The following is an 18,467-nucleotide window of genomic DNA, read 5'->3' on the forward strand; positions in this document are numbered from 1 at the left end:
TAAAATTTCTGTTCTTTACTTATAAATTATATCTCAATAGAAAATCCCAACAATGCACTGATAAAATTGACTAAATGGCCTGAATATAAACTTTATGGCCAGGCACGGTGGCTCACACCTGTAATCCCAGCACCAAAGTGGGCAGATCATTTGAGGCCAGGAGTTCGAGACCAGCCTGGCCAACATGGCAAAACCCTGTCACTACTAAAAATACAAAAAATTAGACAGGTATGGTGGTGCACACCTGTAATCCCAGTTACTTGAGTGGCTGAGGCAAAAGAATCACTTGAGCCTGGGAGATGGAGATTGCAGTGAGCTGAGATGGTGCAACCGCACTCCAGCCTACGTGGCAGAGTGAGACTCTGTCTCAAAAAATAAAATAAAAACATTTTAATGAAGCAGGACAGACAAAATGTTGTTAACTACCGAAACTAGGCAATGGGTATGTAGGAAGGAGTTCATTCTCTACCTCTGTGTTAGAATTTTCCAAAAATAAAAAGTTAAAGAAATAAAATAAAGATTTTAAACAAAGTTTAAAATTCACCTTCACTATTATTTGGAAAGTTAAGTAAGACTCACCTTTCCTTCTGTTGCTTTCTTTGTTGATGAAATTTCCTTCATAAGCTTGGGAATTTCCCTGTCAAATTGTGAGAGAATTCCTTAAATTTCTAAGATATAATTCTTTACAGAACTATCTTAAGGTTATAAAATCTACTATCACATACTGTCTAAAAAACATGGAATAAAAATTAAAATGGGTTCACATACTCTAACACAACTGCGATATGTCGATGTCGAATTCTAACCCAGAGGTCATCTTCTTCTTCAAGGACGGCCTCCTTTTCTTTTCCATCTGTTTTATATCTACAAGTAGAGAGAAGCACTAAAATTTTTTGATTTTTTTTCCCTCCAAAATCAAAAGAAACATTTTTACAAGCAATAATTTCAAGACACAACTCAAGAAACTGAAAAGTAAAATCTACTATTTTAGGGGGGTAATGAACACCTACTCAAAATTAAGGCACATTGCTATCCTTACATTAAAAACAAGCACTGAGACTACCAAGACATTTTCAAATGTTAGGTTTAGGTGTCATTATTATAGAGTTTTAGTTCAGCAAAATTATATCTTATAAAGAAAAATTCAACGTGCTACAATTAAGAACAAGACTGAATATACTAACGCTTCGTGTTCTAATTGCCTAAAACACTGTTTTGATGTGCTAATAACCCACAGTACAATGATCAAATCTCCATTAGGAACAGGAATATTGGCCAGGTGTGGTGGCTCACGCCTGTAATTCTAGCACTTTCAGAGGCCGAGGGGGGCGGATCACTTGAGGTCAGGAGTTCAAAATCAGCTTGCCAACAGGGTGAAACCCCATCTCTAAAAAAAAAAAAAAAAATACAAAAACTTAGCAGGGTGTGGTGGCACACGCCTGTAATCCCAGTTATTCTGGAGGCTGAGGCAGGAGAATCACTTGAACCTGGGAGGTGGAGTTTGCAGTGAGCAGAGATCGCACCACTGCACTCCAGCCTGGGTGACAGCACAAGACTCTGTCTCAAACAAAACAAAACAAAACAAAACAAAACAAAACAAAACAAAACAAAACAAACAAAACAGGAATATCCTCCCCAATATAACCTATTAAATATTGAAGATGTTTCAGAATTGGTACAAAATTCACAAACATTTATCATCTGTTTCTTTATTCTTCCCCAACCCTATAACCACATCTCCTTTACAGAATGAGAAAGAAAATGAGAGAAAAAAAAATTAATGTAAGCCATAAAAATTGTGATAGCTTTAATGAGTTCTACTGAAGTGAGCAACAATTTAAAGGAGTCATGAAGCTATTCAAAATGGGCTTCCTGACTGATTCCCCTTATCTTTTTATGCAGATACCTTCCTTCCATTTGTGGAACTAGAGAAGATCGAATCATTCTTGGAACTACCTGATTTCCTGAGTCAAGATCAGGAAGGACTGCACTGAGTTTTCCTAGCTCTGAACTACAAATAATAAATGTAGACTTCGCTATATGAATATAATCGTTTCTATAGCCCTCATAAATTACACATTAATTCTATAAAACCATCCACCTGTGTGGATTACAGATGTCCAAAGATAGAATCATTGTGCTCAATTATATAAGGCTGCACTAAGGATGAAAGCCCTTTTGTCATTTAAAATACCACTTTGTTCTTATACAATACCTTTGACTTATAAGTGATTTGTAAACAAAGATAAGAGTAGCAAGCCTGACAATACTCAGGTGATATGAATATCCCATTTTAGTTGGGAGGCTGAGGCAGGTGGATCATTTGAGGCCAGGAGTTCGAGACCAGTCTGGCCAACATGGCAAAATTCCATTTCTACTAAAAATACAAAAATCAGCCGGGCGCAGTGGTGCACACTTGTAGTCCCAGCCACTTGCGAGGCTGAGGCCAGGAATCATTTGAACTCAGAAGACGAAGGCTGCAATGAGGCGAGATTGTGCCACTGCACTCCAGCCTGGGCAACAGAGTGAGACTCTGTCTCAAAAAAAAAAAACAAAAAAAACCCCTAAAGTTAAAGAAGTCATCAACATGAAAACTTGAATCTGGACACTTAGAGCTTCCTGCTTTGCATTCTGTTTCCATAAAAAATTGTGATGAAGGCTGGATGTGGTTGCTCACCCCTGTAATCCCTGCACTTTGAGAGGCCGAGGCAGGCGGATCACCTGAGGTCAGGAGTCCAAGACTAGCCTGGCCAACATGGCGAAACCCCGCCTCTACTAAAAATACAAAAATTAGCCAGGTGTGGTGACGGGTGCCTATAATCCCAGCTACCTGGGACGCTGAGGCAGGAGAATCACTTGACCTGGGAGGCAGAGGCTGCAGTGAGCTGAGATCATGCCACTGTACTCCACCCTAGGTGACAGAGTGAGACTCTGTCTCAAAAAAAAAAAAAAAAAAAAAAAAAATTGTGATAGAGCCCAAACCACAGGGAGCTTTACTCCCATCGAATTCTTATCTCTGATTTTTTTTGAATCAGAAAGAAGGGAGTATAGTGGCTTTTTAAAAAAGTCTCTACTTAAAAAAAAATTAAACCTTGCTTTGCTTGCCAGCAAACCTAAAGAGATACATATTTTAAATATTAGGTTAGAAATGTCTAAAATTTATATCTATAGTCTGGAACTAAATCCTTTACTATCCATTGGTTTATTTATTCTCTTCTAAACCTTCTGAGCAATGCAGGTTTAGAGACCTAAAGGGTAACAGAGGTAAATAATATCCCCTCTGAATAAACTGCTTAAAATAACTTTTATATTAGAAAAATAGCTGTGTTATCTAACATTAATACAGATAATACAGAGAAAAACTCAGAAACCAAGATTCGACCAGAATGCAAATAAAATACAATAGAAAATACAAAAACAGTATTTAAGAAAAAAACAGTATCATAACTATCACGTGTCTGTATCTTAAAACTACCAAATTAGTTTAAACATAAAATTTCAGAAAACTAATTTTCATTTTTATTAGTGTACTCAAGTAGTAAATCTTAGCTGACAAATACCAGTTTGGATTTAGAAATCATGATATCAAATAACATTTGTAATGTATGTAAAACATAACACACACCATAAATGATACAGAGATATAGTAAGATGATTCCTTGATAGAAAACTATTTCATTTTCATTTAGGTTTTTATTTGACATTACTTTTAAAGTAAATATGTTTATACCAAGATTAACTCAGTAGAAGGTACCAAAATGGTAAAACTATGCCTGTTGTTCTCAACAGCCATCCTATTTAGTTTTCTAGTGTTCCAATCTTCTAAAATACATTATGTTGATAAGACACATAGACTTTTGAACGTATGATTCAAAACAATTATAGCCTAACAATTTTGAATATGGTTTCTCCTTCAATAAATTATGATAGTGAGCCTGATATTTACTTTTAAAAGTAAAAGGGCCAAATTCCATGTGTTTAAATGTAGCTCTGCTGTACACATAGTTAAGGAAGCAAACACACCAAAAATGCTCCAAAGCAATCAAATTACGCTTTAATTTACAAGGTCAACATATCTGTGAAAGACTAACTGTAGGAATAAGAGAAGGATAAAGTCTCTGAATAGAAAAGGTTACAGGGGCTTTCAGATTTCCAGTGCCTATATAAATAATTAAATGCTCATATTCTATCCTGTTTATATATGCCCTTTATATACCCTTCAAGTTATACTTGCTTGTATGTATCATTCTCAATTGGTAGTAGATCATACGCCATTGCCTGAAAGGTCAGTTCATGCAGGACAGTGGACACAGGATCAAAGCCACGATCAATTATTAAGAGCTGTGAATGAGTTTTACCCTAGAATAACAAGATAAAATCATCTTAAGCAGCTTCAATTTCTTAGTGTGAACATATTTTTAATACCTTAGAATACAAAGCAGGCTTTTCCTAAGTTCTATCCCTTTTCCCCACCAAAAATATACAACAAAACAAATGGTTAATTGTCTTAAGAATGTGCAGTTACAATAACACAAAGAAAAATCCGAGTAGCATGAGAGAAAAAATGAAGACTACATAACTAAAAGCTTTTGTAATTAGAGTAAGAGGGTACATTTAATAACATGGGTTTGAACTGTGTGGATACACTTAACACTCAGTTTTTTCAACTAAATAACAGATAGAAAATACAGTATTTGCAGGATTGCAGGATGTGAAACCTGCATGTATGAAGGGCTGACTTTCCAGATATGTAGGTTTTGCTGGGCTGATGTAGGACTTGAGTATGTGTGGATTTTGGTATACACAGGCGGTCCCGGAACCAACCCTCCTGTGTTTCCCAAGGGACAACTGTATAATAACCTGAAAGTTCCTTTTAAAAAAGTAACATTTTGTTTGCACTAAATCTATTTTCTTATGAATTGAGTTCCAAAAGCACTAAAACTGATATAAATTATGAATGGTAGCTACTACTTGAGCTCTATGTATTAGACATTTTACTAAACAAAGATACTAAACAAAGTTACTAACAAAGATTAGATGAAATAAAAGATTATTTCATCTAATTTTTTTAATAATCCTGTGAGACAGGCATTATCATCTCCAGTTGACCATGAGAGCATTGCAGCCTGAAATGAAGTAACTTGCCCAAATCACACAGGTAGTAAGAGGCAGAATGGAGATTCAAATGCAGGTTTACTCCAACATCTGTGCTCTTAACCGTTATGCTATTTTAAAAGACTGTACTGATACCAACTAAGATGATAAATCACAATGAAAGCCTTGTTATCATTAATTCGCAAACATCACTAATCACTAAACTGAATAATAGTGCTGGAAACATTTATTGTTAATGTCAGTATCTTTCATACTTCATTTTAAAAAGTAATAAATTCTTTGGATTATTATTCAAAGCAATAACAAATAACTACAACTCATTATACAAACATTTTCTATTTATTTACATATAACAGGTATATTTTATAGGCTATGTTTTTAAAATATTTTAAAATTAAGCACATTCATTTAATTAAATTTTGAGACAGTATGATATGGTGGTTCAGAGCACAGCCTTGGAAATCAGCTAGGTCTGAATTTGAGTCTAGCCTTGACCACAATCTTGCAGTACAAGTTTGGACAAAATGCTTATCTTGTGTATATGGCAGCATTCTCTTTGTAAAATGAAACACAATTATGGAATCTTTGCCTTATAAGATTATTGTAAAGGTTAAATATAATCATACCATAAACACAGCACAGCAAGCCCTCAAAAATGTGAGCTATGAAGCTTCAGAAATATAAACAGGAAAAAGTGCAATGTAAGTTCTACAGCAGGCTTAGGGCTTATGACAGCATGTGGGAGGAAGCATCACTTGGCCTGAAGAGTCAGGAAAGCCTTCGAAATGAGGTGATACTTTATCACTTTATCAGGTGTCCCTGAATAAAGGAAAGGTATCAAGTATTTGAAGGATGATTAATTTTCCAGGCAGAAAGAATGGAAAGGACAAGTTTAATTTTATGGATTTTGCTCTTTTCCACTGAAAACATGAAGGACTAAAAGCATATTTGATTGTATATCTCTTCATTCAACACACATTTATTCACTATCGACTATGTGTACTAAGCCATTCTGCCTTCAAAACTACAACCAGAATAACAGCCTTCATTAGGCCTCTAAACCAAAAACAGGTAACTTTTAAGGTAACTAACCTAACATCTAAGTTTATATCTTCCATTCCAGCCACATCGTTTAATTGTGGATTTTGCCTTTTTCTCTATTGCCTCTACCTGAAGAATCCTGTTTTCCATGCAATAAACTCCCTCTTTATCATGTTATGCTCATTCTTTAAGCTAAAGGGCCTTTCCTCTTGGGATGCCTTCCAACACTCCAGTTTAGAAGAAGATAAGCCTGGGACTATATTTCCATTATACTCTGTGTATTCTTCTCTCATTCCACTTATTAAACAGTATTGTAATTGGTGGTTTCCTGGCACAACTCCTCTTCTAAACTAGCAACAGTTCCTTTTCTTCATTCTCCAGCTACTGTAATATGGCTTCCTAGCCCTCTGGCACCACCTCTATCAGTCTCCTCAAGCTCTTCATTCTCTCACCCACATGCAACTGCTGGTATTTCCCAGATTTCAACCTTAGTCTTTGATTATATTATCTCCATAGGATAACAACAGCTGCCATTTATTAAATTCCCATTGGTGCCAAATACATTTACATGCTAACTTAATCCTCATACCACCTAGCAAGGTATATATTACTTCATCTATTTCATAGATGGAAAAACAAACTCAAGGTCACAGAGCTAGTGATAATAGGAATTCCCACATTTATTAAATGTTTACTCAATGGCAAGCATTACTCTAAGGACTTTGCATGTATTAACTCACTTAATCATAACTTTTAAAATAGGTATTCTTTTATTATTCCCATTTTATAGAAAAGAAAATGTAGTTATATAGAAGTTACATAATTTGCCCAAATAGACATTAACTATGAATTAAATGGCAGAACTAGATTTGGACACAGTGCTGACTTCAAAATCTGTTAGTTAATAGAGTCCCCTCTAAACCATACCATCTATTAAGGTTTGCACAACTGTGTATGTTAACAATTCTCAAATCAGTATTGGAGATCTATGTTAATGACTCCCAAATCAATACTAGAAAATGAATGAGCAAGTTTCTTTGGCTTATAAAGAAATAAGACAGACTTTATGCATAGTTACTACTTGCCTTGCATACATTACCTTTATTAGGCTCTTTTCATCAATCTTGTAGTAGTCTTCAAGCTTTTTTTCAACAAGCTGTGCAAGCTTACTGGCATTATCTAGAGGTTTACTAGACATGGAAAAAAGGGTCCAACAATTATCTTTCTTTCAGTATATACTTTATAATATCATGAAGTTTAATCCTAAAATTAAACCATGGAATTTAAAAAATGTTTACAAAATGAAAAATTATTTTATAAACATGTAAAAGTTCAGATAATATATCAAATAATGTTATATCGATATATTTGGAATTTACAAGAACAAATCTTATCTCTGCTTCAGATTTTTTAATATAAAGGAAATAAAATATTACATGTAAAGCTGCAGTTCCTTTTATTCCGCTCCTAAGTCCCGGTCCTCTCCCATACCCCTGCCTCAAACCAAGACAACCAGTGTCATTAATTTCATGTATATTCTCCCTCTAGTCATTTCTGTTTCGTGTGTGTGTGTGTTGGTGTGTGTATGTGTGTGTGTTTGAGATGTATCTACATTGACATTGACACACATATCGGATTTATTCATTTTATCTCCTATATAGTATTCCATCATGATTATACTGGATTTTATGTATTAATTCCTCTAAAGATGGACATATGAGTCATTCTTATTATACTATTATAAACACTGAAACAAACGTTGGTATATATGTATCTGGGTATATTACATGTACATGTTTCTCTAAGTATATTACATGTAAAAATATAATTTCTGGGTCATACAGCATATACGTACTTTTTTCAATATTATCAATTACTCTATAAATTAGTTGATGAACATCTCTCCCACTAGCAGTGTGAGATTTGCCCACATGCTAACATCATCAACTTTCCAATGTCTTTTGCATAAAATCTTGTATATCATTATCTTCTAAAATAACACTGTAACCTAAATTGTAACTTCATGACCAGTGGTATTAGTGTAACTTCCAAATCTACATGAAAATGCTGAAAACAGCTCTGTAAAAGAAGTTGAAGAGGAAATAAAAAAAGGAAAGATGTTCCACGTTCATGGATTGGAAGTACAAATATTGTTAAAATGTCCATACTACCCAAAGCTATCTACAGATTCAATGCAATCCCTATCAAAATACCAATGACATTCTTCACAGAAATAAAAATTAAAATGTAGATGGAACCCCAAAAGACCCAGAATAGCCAAAGCTATCCTAAGCAAAAAGAACAAAACTGCAGAAATCACATTACCTGGCTTCAAATATACTACAGGGCTGTAGTAACCAAAACAGCATGATACTGGCATAAAGACAGACATAGAGACGAATGGAACAGAATATAGAACCCAAAAACAAATCATACATCTACCATTAACACAGTTTCAACAAAGGTGCCAAGAACATACATTGGGGAAAGGATAGTCTCTTCAATCAATGGTGCTGGGAAAAATGGATATCCATATGCAGAAGAATGAAACTAGACCCCTTTCTCTTGCCATCTACAAAATCAAATAAAATGGATTAAAGAGTTAAATCTAAGACCTCAGACTATGAAACTACCATAAGAAAACATTGGGGAAACTCTCCAGGACACTGAACTGGGCAGATTTCTCTGTGGGACATTCTTGAGTAACACCCCATAAGCACAGGCAACCAAAGCAAAAATGGACAAATGGAATCATATCAAGTTAAAAACCTTCTGCACAATAAACAATCAACAAAGTGAAGAGACAACCCACAGAATGGAAGAGAATATTTGCAAACTACCTATCTGACAAAAAATTAATAATAGATATGGAGCACAAATAACTCCATAGGAAAAAATAATCTGATTTAAAAATGGGCGAAAGATCTGGATATTTCTCAAAAGAAGACATACAAATAGCAAACAGGTATATGAAAGGTGCTCATACACATAATTAATTATCAGAGAAATGCAAATCAAAACTATAATGAGATATCATTTCACCCCAGTTATAATGGCTTTTATTCAAGAGACAGGCAATATAACACATGCTGGCGAGAATATGGAGAAAAGGGAACCCTCATACACTGTTGGTGGGAATGTAAATTAGTATAATTACTAAGGAGAACAATGTGGAGGTTCCTCAAAAAACTAAACAGAGAACTACCATGTGATCCAGCAATCTCACTGCTAAATATATATGTCCAAAAGAAAGGAAATCTGTATTATCAATCTGTACTCCATGTTACTGTAGCACTATTCACAACAGCCAAGATTTGGAAGCAACATATGAACGGATAAAGAAAATGTGGCACATTGACAGAATGGAGTACTATTCAGCCATAAAAAAGAATGGATCCTGACATTTACAACAACATAGATGGAACTGGCTGTCACCATGTTAAGCGAAATAAGCCAGGCACAGAAAGAACATTTCTCATGTTCTCACTTGCTTCTGGGAGCTAAAAATGAAAACAATTGAACTCATGGAGAAAGTAGAAAGATGGTTACCAGAGGCTGGAAAGGGGCAGGAGTGATGGTCAAGGGTTTAGTGGGGATGGGTAATGGGTACAAAATTATAGGTAGAATGAGTAAGATCTAGTATTTGATAGCACAACAGCATGACTACAGTACATTTAAAAACAACTAAGAGCATAATTGGATTGTTTTTAACACAAAGAAAGGATAAATGCTTGAGGTGATAGATACCCCGTTTACCCTGATGTGACTATTATGCATTGTACGTCTGTATCAAAATATGTCATGTACCCCATAAATATATACACCTACTATGTATCCATAAAAATTAAGAAAAAAGAGAGAGAAAGAAAAAGGCTCTTCACCAGCACACCAACCTCGAAAATGGGAGGTCTTATTGTGAGGGCTTCAAAGTTTTACAGAATCTTTAGGTCTTATACCTTAAAAATAAATAATGCTCACGCCTGTAATCCCAGCACTTTGGGAGGCCAAAGCGGGCAGATCATGAGATCAGGAGATTGAGACCATCCTGGCTAACATGGTGAAACTCTGTCTCCACTAAAAAATACAAAAAAATTAGCTGGGCGTGGTGGGCGCCCGTAGTCCCAGCTACTCGGGAGGCTGAGGCAGGAGAATGGCGTGAAGCCAGGAGGCAGAGTTTGCAGTGAGCCAAGATCATGCCATTGCACTCCAGCCTGGGCAACAGAGCACGACCCCATCTTTAATAAATAAATAAATAAATAAATAAAGCAACATCTATAAAGGGTAATTAAACTCTTTGTACAATATTTTCTAAAGAAAGAAACTTCATTTTAAAATTATACTTTAAAGTCGATAAAGTGTAAAGGAATATTTTGTGAAAGCAGGTAGAATTTTAAAAGACAGGATTACAGATTATTTATTAGCGTAACTGAAAAGTAGCCCCTATGTGAGTGATACAATTATAAATTGGCTATGTTTTCTCATTTCCCTGAACATAACCAATCACCAACAGCAGAAGCTTCAACAGTTACTAAACTCTTAACAGGAGCCAAACCACTTAGCTCAGCTCCACTGAGTCCAGAATGTAATTAGCACATCTCTTATAAGAAAAAGGCAATCCCAGCACTTTAGGAGGCAGAAGCAGGCAGACTGCTTGAGCCCAGGAGTTTGAGACCAGCCTGGGCAACAGAGAGAGATCCCATCTCAAAAAAAAAAAAAGTAAGAAAAAGAATGTTTCTAATATCCAAGGTATGAATAAAGAGCTTGTTTGGTAATACCTAAATTGAGGAGATCACTTAATCTCCAAGGAGATCACTATACTTTTTCTAAGTATTCATAGTGGAATTTTAAATGGTAAGTGAAGAGTAATATGACTTAAAGTACTACATGAATTTAAAATTAAACAGTTCAGCCAGCTAACTTGACAAATGCCAATGTTCAAATTAAAGGACTTTTTAAAAGACAAATGAGTAATAATACTTATTACGAGTAGTGCAATATATTTACTACCATATTTATTAGTGAGGAATACTTTATAGATATTAATTCATTTAACTCTAAAAACAACTGTATAAGGTAGGTATTATTTAATCATTCTTATTTCATAGATAAGGAAACTGAGGTGAGAGGAGCACACATGAACTAGCAGACCAAAATTAAAACTAAAACTGCCTGACACACATAACAAACAACATTGATGACTCTCAGAAAACAATGCTGAGCAAAGAAGTCAAAAACAAAAAATATCATGTGGTTCCACTTCTACCAGTTCAAAATCAGGCAAAATTAAACTATATGTTAAAAGTCAGATGGCAGTCATCTCTAGGGAAGAAAAGGGGACGGGAGAGCTGGGAGGGATCACGAGAGAGGCCTTTCAGATGCTGTCAATGTTCTATTTTTTTTGACGTTGGTAGGGTTAGATGGATATGTTCATTTTGGAATGAATTATCATGCCATATCTAGCAGGTCCTCAAATAATGTCATTTTGTTCATCATCTCATTATAATGCTGAGAAAAAAAAAAAAAAAAGATTCCCGGCTGGGGCCACTGTCTGTACAGCGTTAGCATGATCCCTCCATGTCTTCATGGGTTTTCTCCTGGTACTCCGGTTTCCTCCCACATCTCAAAGATGTGCAGCATGTTTGGTTAACTGGCATGTCTAAATTGTCCCAGTCCTAGTGAGTGTGGATGTGTGTAGTGTGCCCTGCAGTGGGATGGTATCCTAATCTGGGTGCGTTCCTGCCTTGTGCCATGAGCTGCTGGGATGAGCTCTGGTCATCCTTCTAATGATCCTGAACTAGAATAACTGGGGAAATAATGATCTTGTTTTTATTAATCTTTCTTAAATGTACATACAGTCACATTTCTTTCAATGTTTAATATTAGAAGTGTTTCAGGTCTTTATGCAGAAGTTTGGTGACATGACATAACCAAGGAACTTAATTCTTGTTTATATCAATTAGCCTATGATAAGATTGGTTTTGTCAGTTTCCAAGAACCCATCAACGACAGTAAGGACTTACTGTATAGACAATTTAAGTACTTTACAGTAAATTTCATTTTTAAAAAGAAGTATGTAAGTCAAAGTATATAGTACTAAAGTTAAATTTTACCTCTTAAAAAAAACCCCAAAATTTATTTAGAATAGGCACTGAGATTAGATACTTAGACATTGTAACAGGTATCCAGAGAATATGGCCATTTAGATTTGCTGGTGATTTAATGAAAAGCATTAATTGTAACACTGTATTCCCTATGTGACTATAAAGACATTTCCTCTAAGCATTCCTTAAACTGATGAAAAACTGTCTGTAAAATGTACTGAATTTAGGCTCTGAAATTCAGTAACAGAAGCTATTTGCTATTCTGAAATTTAAACCACAAGCTTTAAATCTCCTGTATGTACAGCATGGTAATTATACAAAGAAAATAAATTTTGCAAACCAATCTGCAAAGGTACAGAGACATTACTTACCTCTATAATGAATGGTAAATAGGAAGCATAACACGTGCAGATGCTGAGGGTCTTACCTTTTATATCTTACTCCGGGATTTTCATCCAAGGTGGCACACACTGTAACTATCTGGTCAGCCATTGCTTCCATAATGGCATCTTTTCCCTTTGCATTACCAGGGTCTGGACTATAACAATAATAGAATGCATCTGGTACATCAAGAGTATACACCTAAGACAAAAAACCTCATTGTCAATCTGGAGACCTGATAAAAAAAATTATATATATATATATATACACAAACACACACACACACATACACATCAAGAAAATGCGGCAACTATTTGGGGCAGTTAAAAAAATGCTTGCACTAACCATGCTGTTTCTTGAAACAACTATGTCTTTACCTTAATCAAATCTCATTTTCTCTGTCATCTTGATTTCATCCTTTCTTTCTCACTCTCCTTTCCTGCTTAGTCTATCTCTCTCCTTCAATCTTGTTTCATATACAGATTGTACTGTCTACTTTTTACTACCCGTGCAACAGGTGAAGAAATCTGAGGTAGTCAAACTAAAATAAAAATCTAACTCCCAGTACAAAGAAACACAACAGTACCCAAATTGGCCTATATATCAGACATAAATTAAAACCCTTAATCCATTAGAGAGTAACCCAGAAATCTCCCATAGTTGATACATGTCTTCAGTTCTTTAGCTTATACTCTTCATGTCCTTAAAATAAGAGACATACTTCCCCAAAAGACATGGCATTGTGCTAGACATAATGTAAATCTTACTATATGTATGTATAGCAAAACCTCACAGATACATTCATTCACTCAATTAACAAAATAATTTACTTATGCACAAAGAACTGGATTAGAGGATTTGGAGGATATAAAAGCAGGAGCTCCCTAAATTGTATTGAGAGTTCCCCGTTAAACTAAGTTTTGTTGTTTTTTAAACAATGACAATTTCTCTTAAACTATGAAAATTTATTGTAAGTAAAAGTAGGCAAGTAATTATAGGTTAAGTAATGAATTATGAATAAATGTCTTGCATTTCCTTTTACACACAGTCATTCATTTCTCTGGACATAACCCAGCACCAACAGCAGCAGCCTGAACATAGATGAAAATTTAGCTGTGGCTCACCCACTTATCTCTTTCCTGCTCAAAGGCTAGGATGCTGTATTAACAGTCAGCAAGCACCCTACACTTGAATTGTGGCTTCCTCATAGTGTAATATCCCACAACAGGAGATAACATTATTCGTTCAAAAACTTTTACTGCACAGCCGCCCAAGACTTCTCCCTCCCACCCACTGATACCAGGTTTGGCCATGGTCATGTGTAGGTTTGTTTTTGTCTTTGTTTTTTAAGACGAGGATTCACTCTGTCACCCAGGCTAGAGTGCAGTGGCATGGTTATAGCTCACTGAAGCCTTGATGTCCTGGGCTCAAGCAATCCTCCCGCCTCAGCCTCCCATGTAGCTAGGATCACAGGTATGTGCCACCACACCTGGCTAATTCTTTTAAGTTTCTTTGCAGAGACAAGGCCTCACTTTGTTGCCCAGGCTGGTCTAGTACTCCTGGGCTCAAGCGATCCTTCCGCCTCGGCCTCCTAAAGTGCCGGGATTACAGATGTGAGCCACTGTGCTCGGCCTGGAATGTATGTAGAAGATACATGTGCTACTTCCCAGCAGAAGCTTTAAAAGCCATTGTGTGGCTCCACTATTTTCTTTTCCCTCGGCTATGTCCCAGACTAGTCCTTCGGCCTCAGTACTAGAAAGTAGAGGATGTAGAGCAAAGCCCCAGGCAAACAACAATGGACAACACAAATGAGAAATAAACCTTTGTTGTTGTAATGCACTGAGATCTGGGGGGTTCCTACCACAAATTAATCTAAGCTAATACCCCAGTGTACCAAAGATAATCTGGGGGCTGGTTCTCATTCTATACTCACATCTCCTCCATTTCCCTCTTCCTCTACCTCCTCCCCCCTTTCCATCACCATCATTAAGTTTTTTAAGACTACTGCTACATGCTTTTTTCATCTTTATAAACCCACAATCAGCTCCTTAAATACAGATCCTGTCTTCCATCTACTCTTCATGCTAATCTATAGCTAGCTTGTTTCTATCTCTACCAGATTCTTTCCAGCATCCTCTCTACTAACTGTACCAGACTCTCTGTACTCACTAAGGTTCACTGTAAACAAACTTCCTCATATTCTTGAATGTTTTCTATTTTCGTTTGACCCTTGAACAACAAGGGTTTGAACTACACAGGTCCACTTATACGCAGATTTCTTTCAATAAAAGTTACAAAGAGTGTGCCTGCCTCCCCTGCCACCTCCTCTGCCTCCGCCACCCCTGAGACAGCAAGACCAATCCCTCCTCTTCCTCCATATCTGCCTACTCAACTTGAAAATGTCAAGAGTAAGACCTTCATAATAATCCACTTCTACTTAATAGTAAGTGTATTTTCTCTTCCTTTTGATTTTCTTAATAACATTTCCTTTTCTCTAGCTTACTTTGTTATAACATAGTAAATAAAACATAAAAAATGTGTTATTCTATTGTTTATGTTATCAGGAAGGCTTCCACTTAACAGCAGGCTATTGGTAGTTAAGTTTTTGGTGAGTTAAAAGTTATACACAAATTTTTCAACTGCACAGGGGGTTGGTGCCCCTAACCCCTATGTCATTCAAGGATCAACTATACTTGCCTTATTACGTATGTGACAGCATCACTTACCTTAAATCCTCTGAAAGGGAAAGAAAGTTCTTTCTTTAGTCCCTTTGACTCATGGAATCACCATGAGGAGTGAGTAAATCTTCTTTCCCTCCATGTAATTTGAAATGTGTTGATGTCCTACTTTATTTTTTTTTTTTTTTTTTTTTTTTTTTTGAGACGGAGTCTCGCTCTGTTGCCCAGGCTGGAGTGCAGTGGCACGATCTCGGCTCACTGCAAGCTCCGCCTCCCAGGTTTACGCCATTCTCCTGCCTCAGCCTCCCGAGTAGCTGGGACTACAGGCGCCCGCCGCCGCACCCAGCTAATTTTTTGTATTTTTAGTAGATATGGGGTTTCACTGTGGTCTCGATCTCCTGACCTTGTGATCCGCCCGCCTCAGCCTCCCCAAGTGCTGGGATTACAGGCGTGAGCCACCGCGCCCAGCCCCAACTTTATTTCTTTGAAGCACTATCATATCTGACTTTACCAATCTCTCTGCAATGATCTCCTGACTTCTAGGACTCTACTTTTCCTTAAGGACTTTAGGACCAGTTCCACAGTTTTCTGCACCAGCTAATTTTGTCATTATTTTTGATGGAACCTGAAGTCTCCTACATACAATATAGCCCCAACCTACCTACAGAGAGCCTATCTTTCATTCCTTCACCCCTTATAAGCCAATTCCTGCTGTTCTCCTGCACTCTTCTGATTTTGTATCTTTATATCTAGATTATTTTCACCTCCTAACATGTTCTTTCCCTCTTCATTACTATCTTATAAAAATATATCCATTCTTCAAATATTTTCCCAATCTCCCAGTAAGAATTAGCCTCTCTCAATGCTGGGTGCAGTGGCTCATGCCTGTAATCCCAGCACTCTGGGAAGCCGAGGCAGGTGGATCGCTTGAACCCAGGAGTTTGACACCAGCCTGGGCAACATGGTGAAATACCATCTCTACTAAAGATACAAACAAAACCTAACAAAACCTGGCTCCTAAATGCATGAGATGATGGATACATTCCTTGTATCATTATACAACATTGATATGTATCAAAACATCAAATTGTACCCCATAAATAGGTACAATTACAATGTGTCAAATAAATATTTAAAAAGAGAATCTCCCTCCTTTCGTGGCCGACTACAAGATGCCTCCCCAACAAACATCCTCCCCTTACTTTTCAGCAACTGCACTTCAGTTCTTTATGAAGAACAGCCACATATGTCCAGCTAAAAAATTTTCTGTTTCCCATGCACTTATGTGTAGCCATGTGACTCCATTTTACCTAATGAGATAAAAATGAAAATTATTCTCTCATTCTTTTGTAAATCCTCAAATGATGATGTAATAATTCTACAGTATGACTGGGAATGGTGGCTTATGCCTGTAATCCCAGCAGTTTGGGAGGCTGAGGTAGGAGGACTGCTTGAGCTCAGGAGTTCTAGATCATCCTGGGCAACATAGCTAGACCTCATCTCTACTATAAACGAAAAAAAATTAGCTGGGTGTGGTGACATGCATCTGTGGTCCCAGCTACTTGGGAGGCTGAGGCCGGAGGAATGTTTGAGCGAGACCCTCTCTCAAAGAAAAACACAAACTGGGCTGCCCACCTTGTGCATGTGCAGGTTGTGAGGTGGCAGGTTGCAGCGGGGTGCAGGTGCTATGGGCCTGAGCCATGTGCAGGCCATTTTCTTTGACCTGGACAACACACTCATCGACACAGGTGTGGCAAGCAGGAGAGGCATGTTGGAGGCGATAAAGCTCTTACAATCAAAATACCATTATAAACAAGAGGCTGAATTCAACTGTGACAAATCTCAAGTTAAACTCAACAAGGAATGTTTTCGCCATTACAATGCATGCATTACTGATCTAAGGACTTCACATTGGGAGGAAGCAATCCAGGAAACAAAATGTAGTGCAGCCAACAGGAAATTGGCTGAAGAATGTTACCTCCTTTGGAAAACTACACATTTACAGCACGACACTAAGTTCAGTGAGATGTCAAAGCCATGTTCACTGAAATTAGAAAGGAGGTCTGCGTACTTTTAGTAATGAATGGGGTCATGCAGACCCAGAGGGAGAAGATGAGGCTTGTGCCTGTCAGTCCTATGTCCAAGCTGTTGTAGGTGAACAGCAGGGAGGGGAGAAGCCAGCACCTTCCATATTTTATTACTGCTGCAATCTCCTTGGAGTCCACTCCTGTGGACTGTGTGATAGTTGGTGACATGCTGGAAACCGACACACAAGGAGGTCTCAATGCAAGGTTGAAAGCAAAAGTATGGATTAATAAAATTGGAATAATGCCACTGAAGTCCTCCCCAGTTCCACATTACAGTTTTTTTTGTGCTAGAGTTACCTGCTCTCTTACAAAGTATAGACAAACTACAGACTGCAAAATCAGTATGCCATTTTAAAGCATCTAAAAGGGCATGATTATGAATGTTAAGAGTCAATTTGTAGGGTTTGAGCTAAGAAAAGGCTTTCTGCTTACTATGGTCCAGCTCTAAGAATAATTTCACTTATGATTTAAGAGCCAACATTGTGAAGGTCCTCCCAACTCAACTACTTTTTAGTTTTGACAACTAACCACTGACTGGTATTTACATCTGAAAATTCAGACTGCATTAATCCAAGTCAGCACTGTGGCCCAGAAAACTTGAGGAAATATATTCTTTGCTAGTCTGTGACTGAATATTTGAAAAATTATTTTATTAATCTTGTAGTATCTTGGTTCCATACCAAGCAGGATAACTTACACATGGATGCACAAATGTAACGTATATGTTCTGGCTTAAAAACAGGTATTTTTAAAGAATACCTATTCTAAAACATAGAGACTTATCATAGCAAATGGATATGGTTAATATGAAATAAGTACTAAGTCACATGCAAATCTAAGCAATTCATTCTTTTACATATTTTCATTTACATATTTTCTTTTAAAACATAAGCCATATTTTATCTACTTTAGATACATACTTTTTTTATATTATGAATCTGATTTTCTTGCAGGACCTTTTTTTTCAGGGTTGGGGCAATTTTCTGTGGTGTGTACATAACAAATAGATTTCTCCAGTTTAAAAAAAAAAAAAAAGCTGTTAAAATCAGCCAGGCACGGTGGCT

General features: G+C 36.8%; 1 protein-coding gene and 1 pseudogene across 1 annotated transcript in view; one reads left to right on the plus strand and one right to left on the minus strand.

Moving 5' to 3' along the window:
- The window catches only part of STXBP3 (syntaxin binding protein 3), a 48,120-nt gene that overhangs the window by 19,808 nt on the left and 9,845 nt on the right, over positions 1–18,467 (minus strand). Inside the window, exons 4-8 of the mRNA XM_017857469.1 lie at positions 12,685–12,839; positions 7,256–7,346; positions 4,235–4,359; positions 769–864; positions 580–637 (exon numbers count right to left, since the gene is read on the minus strand). Coding sequence (XP_017712958.1) covers positions 580–637; positions 769–864; positions 4,235–4,359; positions 7,256–7,346; positions 12,685–12,839 — 525 coding nt within the window. The remainder of the gene's footprint in view (positions 1–579; positions 638–768; positions 865–4,234; positions 4,360–7,255; positions 7,347–12,684; positions 12,840–18,467) is intronic.
- LOC108518808 (N-acylneuraminate-9-phosphatase pseudogene) lies at positions 16,901–17,777 on the plus strand (annotated as a pseudogene).

Source organism: Rhinopithecus bieti, unplaced genomic scaffold (genome assembly GCF_001698545.2).
Source record: "Rhinopithecus bieti isolate Rb0 unplaced genomic scaffold, ASM169854v2 scaffold_46482, whole genome shotgun sequence".
Classification (NCBI taxonomy): Eukaryota; Metazoa; Chordata; class Mammalia; order Primates; family Cercopithecidae; genus Rhinopithecus; species Rhinopithecus bieti.